At 42.7% G+C, this 13642-nt stretch overlaps 1 protein-coding gene across 1 annotated transcript in view; it reads left to right on the top strand.

Annotated features, from left to right (window-relative positions):
- ADGRF5 (adhesion G protein-coupled receptor F5) overlaps nucleotides 1–13642 on the top strand; it is a 72577-nt gene that overhangs the window by 48544 nt on the left and 10391 nt on the right. The window contains exons 11-16 of the mRNA XM_043449584.1: nucleotides 2494–2664; nucleotides 4060–4269; nucleotides 7224–7436; nucleotides 9505–9657; nucleotides 11618–11826; nucleotides 12633–12812. Of these exons, the coding sequence (XP_043305519.1) occupies nucleotides 2494–2664; nucleotides 4060–4269; nucleotides 7224–7436; nucleotides 9505–9657; nucleotides 11618–11826; nucleotides 12633–12812 (1136 nt within the window). The remainder of the gene's footprint in view (nucleotides 1–2493; nucleotides 2665–4059; nucleotides 4270–7223; nucleotides 7437–9504; nucleotides 9658–11617; nucleotides 11827–12632; nucleotides 12813–13642) is intronic.

The raw sequence follows: 13642 nt of genomic DNA, 5'->3' as shown, positions 1-13642 counted from the left end.
GCTTTCAACTGTGAGGGGTGAAAAGCCTGGCCCTCTGGCAAAGGAACCAGGAAGTCTACCGTACAGATGCTCAGGGACCTCTCTGTGGCCATCCCTGCTACAGACATTCCTAATGCCCCGGGCAGGCTCAACCAACAACAGAACAATGGATTTCCTGCCACCGGCTGGCCGCCTGGGGACCCACACAGCGGGTTCTCTGATGAATTTAACCTCTGCTCTCTCAACACCTGTCCTCTTTCCTTCTCCCTTGCCCTCCCTTCGTTGGGGCCATCTTTCTCCAAATTCCACAAGTTCTCTTAGCAGCCATTTTTCTAGATCAGGAGAAAGCAATCTAGCTAAATAATTCACCCCAATGTGTTGGAATTGAACGCATCGCCTCATCTCAGAAATGGTTGCACTGGATTTTCAAAGCACTTCTAGCAAGGGATAAAAGATGGAAAGGAAGTAATCCATAGTGTCAGAATTTCTAACTTTAAGAAGATGAGGGTGGTCTTTTTCAAACAGGTTGGGCTTTCTGGGGTATTTGGGTATTTCAGTGCTTGTGGATTCTTAGAGATTGAACTCAGCAGGGACAGTGAAAGTGCTAAATCCTAACCAATAGATTGCTAAGGAGCTCCCAGATTTTCGTCTTTTAAATAGAGACAATGGTACCCATTTTGTGAGACTTTTGAGAGAAGAGAAAAGAGATAATAAATGTCAACATTTAAAGCAGACTTGAATATATTGAATCTGCCACAATAACTGCTTCCTGATAATGATGATAGCTTTGAAAACCATGTCTTCCCTTATCCTCAATGTCCTGGGAATTCTCCATTGGATGTTATTTAATGTTGAGAACAAACCTGTAACTGCCTACCACCTCTATCCTGGAAAACAGAGAGCCAACTTACAGTCTGCATTCAGTACCTTCCGTTGTTCTGCAGTCAAGGGAGAGGGATGGAGTGAGAGGTCCTGGAGGAAGTGGAGGAAGTAGGTTTTCCAAAAATAAGTGGATGTATGAGCCTTGGAGATGAAAGGACATTTGTACCTATGAACCAGGAGGTATTAATAATATACCCAAGGTGGGAAATCAGTTTGGTGTTCTGAATCACCATTTTGGGGACTGGGGAGAAAAGCTGGTTCCTTTTTAATCAGAATATTTTTATATCATTGATCCTCCAGCTAAGGCTGAAGAAGATGCATTTATGTTAGAGTTCATCAGAAGGGTCTTTTTCTTTTCTTTAACTTTTGGAAGATTGTCAGTGTTTGAGGAGTGTCTTCAGAGTACATGGCAGAAGGCAAGAATGGAAGGGAGAGCGTGAAGGAACAGAAGTAGAAAAAGGTGGCCAAGAGGGCATCATAGAGACACAGGCAGGAAGTGAGATGGCGTGGGAGGGAAAGCGTCTTGGGAACGGAAAGGAAGACAGGAGCAGCTTTCTGACGGGTGAACTGCTGGTAACCAAAGAAAACATGAAGGTAAAGCTTCCATTAAAACATATGACTAATAGGAAGGAATCAGTTACGAAAACAGGTCTCAAGTGAGACGAGTATCAGAGGCCCGAGTCCTGTTTCTTCCTCCTTTTAATAATAAAAATAATCAAAATAATCTATCATCTTTTCCCCTTCCAACGGAAATCATATCCAAGGACATGACTTCTCTTTTTTAGTTTTTCACACTCTGGCAACCATCATGGTCTTGGTTAGGGGCTGGCCCCAGCCAGGCACTGTCCTAAGTGTTAACACATTAACTCCTTTTACCTGACTACAATCCTCGGTCATAGCTGTTACATATCCCCATTTTACATCTGGAGAAACTGAGGTAGAGTGTGGCTTAGTGACTTTGCCAACAACACCCTGCTGGTAGGTAGTAGAGTGTTGGGGACTTCCCTGGTGGCCCAGTGGTTTAGACTTTGTCTTCCAACGCAGGGAGTGTGGGTTCGAGCTCTGATTAGAGAGCCAAAATCCCACGTGCCTCGCACCCAAAAAACCAAAGCATAAAGAACAGAAGCAATGTTGTAACTGGTTCAATAAAGACTTTTTAAAAAATGAAAAAATGGTCCATGTTAAAAAAAAATATAAAAAAAAATAATAATACAGTTTGGAAACTGCAGCCAGGCCACCTGGATCTTGAAGTGGCAGGACTAACCATTATACCATCCTGCCTCTCCATTCAAAGAGAAAACTGGATGTAAATGAGGAGTCATTTTAGCTGATTTGGCTTCTTGTTTTGTTTTTTTTTTTAAATAACTTTATTTATTTATTTTTGGCTGTGTGCGGTCTTCATTGCTGCTCGGGCTTTTCCCTAGTTGCGGCAAGTGGGGATTACTCTCTAGTTGCGGTGCGAAAGCTTCATGTGGGATCTTCCAAGATCAGGGATCAAACCCATGTCTCCTGTATTGGCAGGCAGACTCTTTACCACTGAGCCACCAGGAAAGCCCCCGATTTGGCTTCTTTGCTACCAAATCAGAGAGTCAGATAACTGTGACAGTAAGGGAACCTCTTATGTTGTTGCAGGAAACGCTGAAATAGACACAGACAGTGGCTGCAGCAGATACACCCTCATGGCCAATGGGACTCAGTGTCCAAGCAGGTCGTCTGGAACGACAGTGGTCTACACGTGTGAGTTCATCAGTGCCCACGGAGCCAGAGGCAGAAGGGACATAGAAGTGACCTTCATCTCTGTGGGTAAGGACTCTTTCACTGATATTTTGGGGCTTGCCCCCTCAAATCAGGGGCTGCCAATGAACTGGGAACATCCACGAGCAGTGAGGCTGGACCTTCCCTGGTAATGAGAGCGTGGTTGGGGTAAATCACACAATGGGATTTTCATCTCCGCTGTTTAAATTCACATGAACTCCTTACAAGGAAGGGTAAGAGTAGGAAGAGGTGGTTGCAGGGAAGGAACCGCCTACGTTGTACTGAGAAGGCAAAAAGCTGAAGTAGGTTTCACACTCAGGTTAGTCACTGAATAAGGAAGGAATCCCATGGACTAAGAGTCGACTGAGTGACTTTTGCTTCACAAGGATAATGCCCCTAATCTCCTACTTTTTCTCCCATAATCCCATTCTCCCTCCCTTGAATTTCAATAGCTTGGCTCACTCCCCACCATCCTTCATCCCCCCTTTTCTCTCCTCTTTCATCTTTTTCAGAGAAAATGCAGCAGAAAGCTTTAGGAGTCTGGTATTTCATGGTTATCTTACAGTTGTAACAAGTGTTTTTATTTTTTTTTTAATGTTTCAATTAATTCTAGGACTCTTAAAAGTATCATTTCTACTGCTTATATCTTAAAGCATTCTAACTTCACCCCATATCAGACACTTAAAACTTTCTGCTGCATTCTCTGCAAAAATTGGGCAGGCAAACATGTTTTTGCACCCATCATACAAAAACAAATCAGTCCCCACTTCTGAACAATTTGGGTGCCTCTACTTCTCAGCCCAGATATAATTATTTGGGCAGTATAAATGCTATGATCCCTCTGCTTCACAAGTCATTCCAGAAAACACTCATCTGCTTGGTAAGCACCGACTGGGTACTGGACCCATTGCTGATGCTGGGGATGTGAACAAAGACACCCGTGAGAGGGTCCTGCTCTTAAGGAGCTCACATTTTTATGGATAAGAGATACAAAAAAGAGAAATTAAAATACACGATGGTATTTTTAAAAGTTATTTTGAAAGAGTAGAAAATGATACGGTCATAGGAACTGAGCCGTTGAGTCTCCCTTGAGGTGCCTGGAAGAGGTTGGAGGGGAGTTTGGGTTAAGGCAACACTCTAAGTTTGCAACCTTCTGCCCTGCTGATCATTAGGAGATAATTCCAGCCACAAAGGGGACGTGCAAGAATCCCAAAGGCTTCTGATGGAAATGAGTACAGTTCAGAGCACCACCAAGAACAGCCTAGAAACAAGTAAAGCCCCGGAGCAGCAAGGTACCAGTGCCGCGTTGACCCCAGTAGAGTCAGGACCGCTCATGCTTTCTGTCTCCATGTGAAATTTCACTCTATGTGGACATCACCAGAAAGACTAAACATTATACTTGTTGTTGGTTTTCTTTTGTCTGTTTTGTTTGCATTCTTTTAGCCAAGCTAAACATAACCCCGGACCTAATTTCTGTTTCTGAGGGACAAAGCTTTTTTATAAAGTGCATCAGCGATATGAGTAACTATGATGAGATGTACTGGAACACTTCTGCTGGAACTAAAATATACAAAAGGTTTTATACCACGAGGAGGTACCCTGACAGAGCAGAGTCGGTGCTGAGAGTCAAGACCTCAACCAGGGAGTGGAATGGTGAGTGAAAGTCCAGATGCCCTGGACCCTGGTTCTGGGATCCCTAGAAATACACTGGAATCATTACCATCCACGGAGGGTCTGGCTCAAGCCATGCCTATGTTAGCCACTCTACATGTCACATGTCATCTCTCAATACAACAGCCCTTTGGGGGAAGACGTCACTATTCCCATTTTACAGATGCGGAAAGTGAGGTTCAGGGAGGATAATAAACGTGCCTAAGTTTCTACAACTTAAGTTTTAGAGCAAGAATTAAAACTGGTCTCTTTGATTCTAGAGCCTGTGCTTTGCCATTAAGAAGTTTTTTTGTTTTAATTTAACGATAGTTAATTTACAATGTTGTGTTTAGTTTCAAGCGTATGGCAAACTGATTCAGTTTTATATGTTTATATATATATATATATACACACACACACATATGTGAAGATATCATGTATATGTGATAAATATAATTCCCATGTAATCACATATAATCACCTATATATGTGATTCAGTTTTATATATAAAGCAATTCAGTTTTTATATATGTATGTGATTCAGTTTTTTATATGAAGTGATTCAGTTATATATATATATACATATACATATATATGTTCTTTTTTAGATTCTTTCCCATTATTAAGATATTGAGTATAGTTCCCTGTGCTATACAGTAGGTTCTTGTTATTCATCTATTTTATGCATTAGTGGTATGCATGTAATTCCAAACTCCTAAGAGGATTGTTTTTTAAAGTATTTTTACCAGACTCTTGTTTCACCCAACTGAGGTATAAAAATTCTTCCTAAAGGTTTTATCTGCCTGGTTCCAAAAGAGGACAGAAAAACATTTTTGTTTTCTACTTATCCCTAGGTACTGTTTGAGAGAAAATGCAAATTTTTGAAAGAAAAAGCAATTTGATAGGATCCCTTCAATATAACTGACACTTCTTGAGCTTCTGCTGTGTGGTAGACACTGTGCTAAGTACTTAAGTACATGAATTAATTTAAAACCATAAGCCTAGAGGGGAGTGTCATTATCATCTCCATTTCACAGATGAGGACACTGGGGCCCAGTGAGGGTAAGAAAACGCCTGAGGTTTCGCATCTGGTGAATGGCAGAGCCAAAGTGAAAAGGTGACTGTCTGGCTCGAGGCCAACAGTTTTGGATTTTTTTTGGCCGCGCTTGTGGGATCTTAGTTCCCTGGCCAGGGATTGAACTAAAAGTGGAGAATTAAATACTGAACCACCCCCAGAGGCCAATTATTAACTACTTTGTTCTAAAGCTTTTCATGAATTATAGGCTTGATCAGTCCAGATCCTACGAGTTCCAGGTCATCTTGATTTTTTCCTATGAGGAAAGCCTAGGCAGCACTGTAGAAATAACTGCTTCTTTTCTGGCTGGACTTGGTGGATACCATCAGGAATGGGAATATTTTTCTCTTAAGCTGAGCTCATACTTGCTCTGCCCAATAGCCCTGACTATCAGACAATAACTTAGGAGGAGCCAGAGCTATCCTAGTTATATTGAACTATTAAACAGTCCCACTCAGGTTCTAAATATCATCTGTTCTCATCAAAATTGACTACACTTTTCTATTCCATGTAAAGTTTCCTTCCCTCCCAATGGGAATCGGAAGGCATTTTCTCTCTGGTCTTTTTCTACTTGTTTTTTCTCTGCCCAGCAGCTGCTCTGACTCCCACAAAGTTAGGGCAAAGAGAAGGAATGTCAGCAACATTGAAAGGTCCTACTTAACTGTAGATGCTGTTATAAACTCCCAGCTGTCCCCGCAGCAGCTGACCCAGCGGTGGCTCATCCCCTGATGGGCTCTGGTGTGAAGTCCAGTGGAGAAGCTGGCTTTCATGAAGGTCAACCCAAGCCCTGTCCACAGTCCACTCTGCTTCACCAAGCACTGGGTGTGCAGGCCACTCCTCTGCAGCCTTCTCTTTTCACTCATGCAAAGCTGAGTCGGCCCACTCTCATCTTCAGACTTTCCTAGATACGCGTCAGACATCTAATCCCAGAGTTCACAGGTCAAGCTCTCCCAAGAGTTCACAGTCCACCTCTCCCCCCTTCCTCCTTCCCTCTGCACTTCTTAGCGGCGCCATGATGTGCCAGAACTGGAGGCATCTACTCGCTTACAGATGGGTGTCACAAGACCCCAGGGCTCCGGCTCCATCTCACTGACAACTTTCTTCAAGAACTCTCCATCCCAGCACAGACCAGAATTCTCATTTTTTCCCTCCTGGTTAAAGAAAGAGCCCTTGGAGGAGATCTTGGGAACCTGATTTGAAACTCGATCCCACTCCAACAGGCTATTTGACTCTGGATAAGCCACCACATTGTATTCAAAAGTAAGTGAATATTTCCATGAGGATGGGTTCAAATGCATAGAGAGCCCAGGAGGGGACTCGAAGGAGCGTTCTCTCTTCTAGGGCCTGGGAGGGGTCGCTGTGCGCTTGTCCCAGCTTGACAAGGAAACCCAATCCTCTTCTTAACTTTCTCAGCCAATGCCTTCCTGTTTTTGCTTTTTTTTGATTTTGCAACGGCTTTGTTAGATAAAATTCACGCACTATTGACTCTGGATTGATCACGCAGGTGGTCACTATTGATCATGCAGAATTGATTCTTTCAAAGGATACAGTTCAGTGGCTTTTAGTATACTGGAGTTGTGCAAACTTTACCGTAGTCACTTGAGAACATTTTCATCCCTCCCCCTTACCCCCACCAAGAGGAATTCCATATGCTTTACAAGCCACCTCATTTTTCCCAAACCCCCAGCCCTAGGCAACCACTACCCTATTTTCTGTTCCCGTATATTTGTCTACTGTAGACATTTCATAGAACTGGTATCACACGATATGTGGCCTTTTGTGCCTGGCTTCTGTCACTCAGCATGATGTTTTTGAGGTTCAGCTAATGCCTTTCTGGAGTGATGACATTTGTTCCATCTCATCTTGGCTTCCTTCCACTCAGGAACCTATCACTGCGTATTTCGATACAAGAATTTGTACAGGGTCGTGGCCAAAGATGTCACCGTGTACCCGCTGCCTCTGGAGTCCAACATCATGGTTGATCCTGTGGAAGCTGCAGTACCATGCCGAAGCTCCCATCACATCAGATGCTGCATTGAGGAAGATGCAGACTACAAGGTCATTTTTCAAGTGGGTTCCTCGTCCTTTCCTGCTGGTAAGATGCCCACTGCTGAATTGTTAGGACATACGATTCCATATACATGGAGTCTACAAATTTACTCTTAAAATAAGGATAAAGAGACATAAGGATTCCATCAGACAGAATATAACAGAGGAATTCCATGAGGCTTTACTGCCTTCTATTTTGCCATGTGGCCAGTGGCTCATTGAAAAGTGAAAGTCGTAATAGATCAGTCGTGTCTGACTCTTTGAGACCCCGTGGACAGTAGCCCACCAGGCTCCTCTGTCCATATAATTCTCCAGGCAAGAATACAGGAGTGGGTACCCATTCCCTTCTCCAGGAGATCTTCCTGACGCAGGGATCGAACCTGGGTCTCCTGCATTTTAGGCAGATTCTTTACCATCTGAGCAAGTGGTTTGTGACAAAATCTTGAGAGTCGGTGAGAGTGGAACCCATTGTTTTTAGTGATGACTGTTGAAGACCATATTAAGTTACTGTCATGAGCCTTCTACATGTTCCATATAGTAGACTAGATATTCTGATCATCCTTCCCTCTACGCCAGGAGTTAGCATGTAATCAAAGTACCACAAGAATCCTGTAAATGCACAAATGAGCAGCCAAAAGAGTAACAGAAACAATCAAGAAGAATTAGAGGAAATGTTTTTGCTAATGCTGGGATGCCCTGAAGGCATTTGCCAAGATCAGAAACCCAGAATCTTGAATCTGAATTTGAAAGCTCTGAAGTAAAGGAGAGAGAAGGCCTTGATCCCAAGGCAGTAACTAAGGCACCCCACCCACCAGCACAACGTCAGGGCCCTCAGATGATGACGTGCTTAGTAAAAGAAGAAGAATCTAGGAAAAAAACAAAATTCATCTGCCAGAGTTAAGAGCTTGTCCTCATTGCTGATAAAGGGCAAAAATTTCCCCTGAGAATTATGACTCTCCTGCCCAGGTTTGGGAACTCCAAGCTGAGGAATAATTAACTGAAGAGGGTCCATTGGTTGCACTCAATGGTACCTGACCAAAAAAAAAAAAAAAATTCAAGTCCTGTCTGGTAGAATGTACCTTCCACCCAAATTCCTCAGGATTCATTCAAATAAAAGTCAACCAAATATGACTTCACAACCCCAAATCTTAACTCACTGACACCATCACCATCACCATCAGGGATTTAGGAGGTCATTCATACTTTCAAAAATGGTTCTTGGGGACCTCCTGCTTAATACAGAACACCGTAGGAGGCAATGAAAAGTAGATCAAAGAAGTGGGGCATGTAGATTAATATCTAGAAGAGCATATGTCATAAAAGGCAATATGTAGAATATTAAATACCCAAAAATGAGCATTAACAGATCGAAAGGACAATGGAAGTTCAGAAAAGTGGGGAATCCCATAAAGACTAGACAATGCAGAGAAGGCTGAATGGCAGGGGGATATGAAATCAATCTGGGAACTGAAATATTTTAGCATTTCACCATTCTGTGGCAAACACGCATGCCTTCAGTATTTTCTGTGTGCCAAATATTGAGCTCGGCACTAGGAGATGCAAAGATAAATGTAACCAGGCACCTACTCGCTAAAACCTCAGGGTCTGGTAGGAGTTGTGGTTCAGCCGCCCAGTCATGTCCGATTCTTTGTGACCCCATGTGCTGCAGCATGCCAGGCCTCCCTGTCCCTCACCATCTCCTAGAATCTGCCCAAGATCATATTCATTGCATCGGTGATGCTGTCCAGCCAACCATCTCGTCCTCTGACACCCTCTTCTCCTTTGGTGACCTCTGAACCAATGATAGGATAAAGGCGCAGAGCATGATGGTATTTCAGTAGATAGAAGGATGCTGAGAAAGCATTCTGATTGTCCGAAACTGGGTGGGCATAGACTTGGAGCCATGAATGGTGGAGAGAAGGTTTTGGCCAGTATGCACGCCAGTGAGGGTTTGGTTACTTCTAGGCTAGTGGCATTTTGAGAACCACATAAAAGATGGATGTGGCACATAATCTTGGAAAGAATTTGAACAAGTTTATCCACATTGGATGATTTTAACAAAATCCGTGCTTTGAATACTTATGTTGTGACTTCATTCTTTGATTTTATTTTAGTAAAAGAAGTTAATGAAAAGCAAGTGTGCTACAAACACCATTTCATGGCAGACTCAGTTTCCTGTCCAGAAAATGTGGATGTGTTTTGTCACTTTACCAATGCCGCTAATAATTCAGTCCAGAGCCCGTCTATGAAGCTTCACCTGGTTCCTGGTGAGAGCACTTTTAACATTTTAAAATAATGTTAAGGTCATGAGCAGAGATTCATTTATTGATTCACTTCCTCATTCATCCATCAATAAATGTGTGTTAATCACTTTCATGTGGCAAGCCTTGAGCTAAGCATGGGGGATTAAAAAGAAATAAGCTATGTTTCTTGGCCTCACATCTAGGAGAGAGATACATGTGATTTTAAAATGTCATCACATATAATATGGTAAGTTCTGAACTAGAGATGGTTGTGGGTGGCTAGAAGAGGCTGCCTGATTAACTTTGGTAGCAATTAGGTGGGAAGAAATTGATTAAGACATCTTGGCAGATAAAGCCATATACCCATTGATTCTGGGAGTTGAAGCCCTGTCCTCACCAGTTAAGAGTGGACAGTGTTCGTGTGGGGCTGAGGCCACTTTGAACTTTCAGCAAAATTATAGACTTTCAGCAAAGTTCAAATATCTAGTCTACTATATGCCCCCACAAGCACTGTTTCCCAGAGCTACATAAAAAGAATCGGAGGGACTTCCCTGGCAGTCCAATGGTTAAGACTTCACCTTCCAATGCAGGGGGTGTGGGTTCCATCCCTGGCTGGGGAGCTAAGATCCCACATGCCTTGGGGTCAAAAATCCAAAATATAAGACAGAATCAATGCTGTAACAAATTGAAGACTTTTAAAAATGTCCCATGTCAAAGTGTCTTAAAAATAATGAAAAATTCAAATATATATAAAAAGAATCAGAAACTGTCTTTCCCATCCTTTGTCATCGCTGAGCCAATCCCACCTCATATACTATTTTTCAAGGTAAAAAGATACTCCTGGGCCTACATCATAAGCAATCCCCTTACCCCAGAAATCATCTCTATATAAGACCCCATGATGTCTGAAGGATCTATGGCTCTGTTACCAAGCCTGTTTGAGTTTATTGAGGGATTTTTGGTCCTTCTTACAGGTCTTGGTATCTGAGACCCAGACACCAAAGTAGGAAGCAATTAAGAGCTCCCTGTATCTCTGAGTCACCGTCCCTTGACCCCCCCCCCACCCAAGCACACCTTTTCCAGAGGGCAGCCAAGGTCACTTCTCCTCTGTCCTCCCATCTTAGCCCAGGTGCCATCATGTTTTATTCACTTACCTTTGTTCTACTCTTTGTTCTTCTTGCAAAGTCTGATTCCTCAGCCTTTTCCTAATAGAAAATTACTTAGGTATTTTAAGATTTTTCTACAGTGGCTGAGAACTCAATAAATGCTAAAAGATAGTGGGGGAGGTGGTTCTGCTCATCAGAGAGTCCAAGTTCTCTGGAGATGGAGATTCTGCAAAAAATGCCATTTTCCAATGAAGTCTGGTCTTAGGTAGAGGAAAAGGGAAGTCATCTTAAGGGAAACCAGAAGGAATAAATGCTTATAAATATTGTCTAGAATATTCAGGTCATGGGTGCCTAGAATTCCTACTGCTAATTATAGCTTTAGATTAAGATGGTGCCTCTCATCCTTGGCTGCACCCAGGAATCACAAGGATGCTTTAAAAATTGTTAAAGCCTGAATTTTAGCCTGAGAGGTTCTGATCTACTTGGTATTTCCAGACATTGGTATTTCTGAGGCTCCTCTGGTGATTCTTAGGCATCAGAGTTGAGAATCCCATTCATGAAGATCCCATGCATCCCTAACACCTACGGTCACCTGCATATCTTTTCTCTGGATGAGTACACACTAAGCTCTTGTTATTTTCATGGCTTAGATTTTACAGGCAGCAGAGAAAATTCCTAGAGATTACAGGTGGGAATGAGGTCTAGAGGAAAAGCCAGTGCAAATTAGAATCAGATCTGTGTAGAAACTTGGAAAAGGCCACTGAAAGTAAAGAAGAAGATGAGTTCAAATATCAAAATGCCGCCTAAGCCTGTTCCTGTTTCAGCTATCTTTTCTCCTCTTTTCAACTGTACCTTTTATGTCCACGTTTCCAATGCAGGGGAGAGCATCACTTGCCAGGATCCTATCCTAGGCGTTGGGGAGCCTGGGAAAGTCATCCAGAAGCTTTGCCGGTTCTCGAACATTACCAGAAGCCATGAGAATCCTGTTGGAGGGATCATAACTTACAGATGCGCGGGCTCCCGGTGGCAGATCAAGAGAAATGACTGCATCTCTGCCCCAATAAACGCTCTGCTCCAGCTGGCCAAGGTGATCCTTAAACCCTTGACTCTGAGCTCTTGGTGGGGAGCTGTGTTCAGCCGAACCTATTTCTCAGCACCTAGGAAAGTGGACTTTGAGCTGCTTTGTGTTGCTCTCAAAGCTACACTTATCTACATCTCCAAAGAAGATGCAACCCTAGAAATGCTTGATGTTTTGCTTGAAATAGAGAGGCAACACAGTGTGTTCTGCCCTAGGACCAGCTGTGGACCTTCACCTTGGTTTCCGTTAGCTCAATGATGAAAGTCATGTTGGTGAAGCATCCCCTCTAACTGCTCTCCTTTGAAGAATTTTTATATCAAGCTAAAAGTTCTAATCTTTTCACAAAGAAACCAAAATAAAAAATAAGATTCGTGGACTTCCCTGGTGGTTCAGTGGTTAAGAATCCTCCTTCCAATTCAGAGGACACAGATTTGAACCCTGGTCGGGGGAACTAAGATCCCACATTGCAACGAAGACCCAGCACAGCCGAAAAAAATAAATTAATTTTTTTTAAGTAAGGTTCATCAATAGGAAAAAAAAATTGGGCTTTATGCTTTTACAGGTCTGAGATTTCCTTTATCCTTACAAGTCATCTATAGTCCTAGAAGTGGCTAGCTGACCTCTCTTACCTAGAGTAGAAGTGAGTGCCATGTGGTAAGGAAATATGTTTTATTTCATCAAAATAAATACTTTCACCTCTCATACCTACATCATTGAGAATTCAAGAGTCCTAAAATTCCATGAGTTACAATAAATGAGTTGCAATTTTTTTGTGTGTGTGTCTTGTCTGATTGTGTTGGCTTTTTTGTTCCTAGGCTTTGGTTAAGAGCCCCACCCAGGATGAGAAGCTCCCGTCCTACCTAGGGAATCTTTCCATTAGCACAAAGCAGGTGAAACTTGAAGCCGGCTCATTTTCTGGGACCCTGGGAGCTATTATTAACATCCTGGACCTGTTCTCAACAGTTCCAACCCAAGTGAATTCAGAAATGATGACGGTGAGTTTGTTCATCTTACAGGAGTCTGGGGTCTCATCTCTTCATCCCTCAGCCCTTGCGGTCAAGAAACATAATCTCTCCACTGCAAATTCTTCTCTCTTTTCCTAAGCAGTGCCTTGCCAGCCCTGGCTTTTAGCATGTACGTGTATATCTTGGGATCTTAAGATGATTTCTTTAAAGAATCTCATTAGTTTCTTCATTAAAAGAGAATAATTCTTATCTGCTTTCTAAGAAAACTAGGAATGGAAGGTTTACAGAATATGTACGAGGTGAGATTCTCAACAATTTCTCACTAAACATAACAGTTGAAGCAATCAACGGTTCTTTATTTTTTTTTTTATTGGAGTATAGTTGCTTTACAACGTTGTGTTCATTTCTGCTGTACAGTAGAGTGAATCAGCCATATATATATATATATATGTGTATATATATATATCCCCTCTTTTTTGGATTTCCTTCCCACTTCAGTTGGGGCTTCCCTTATGGCTCAGCTGGGAAAGAATCCACCTGCATTGTGAGACCTGGTTCGATCCCTGGGTTGGGAAGATCCCCTGGAGAAGGGAAAGGCTGCCCACTCCAGTATTCTGGCCTGGAGAAGTCCATGGGGTCACAAAGAGTCGGATAGGACTGAGCGACTTTCGCTTTCACTTTTCCCCCTTCTGTTACCGCAGAGCGCTGGTAGAGCTCCCTGGGCTGTGCGTAGGTTCTAATGAGCCATCTATTTTCTATGCAATAGGGTATGTACGTTAGTCTCAATCTCCTAATCCATCCCACTCCCTGTTGACCCCTTGGTAGCCATATGTTTGTTCCCTACATCTGTGTCTCTATTT

The sequence above is a fragment of the Cervus canadensis genome, chromosome 28, assembly GCF_019320065.1.
Source record: "Cervus canadensis isolate Bull #8, Minnesota chromosome 28, ASM1932006v1, whole genome shotgun sequence".
In the NCBI taxonomy this organism is placed as follows: Eukaryota; Metazoa; Chordata; class Mammalia; order Artiodactyla; family Cervidae; genus Cervus; species Cervus canadensis.
The sequence above is the reverse complement of the archived record's forward strand: the minus strand, read 5'-3'. Positions and strand labels throughout refer to the sequence as shown.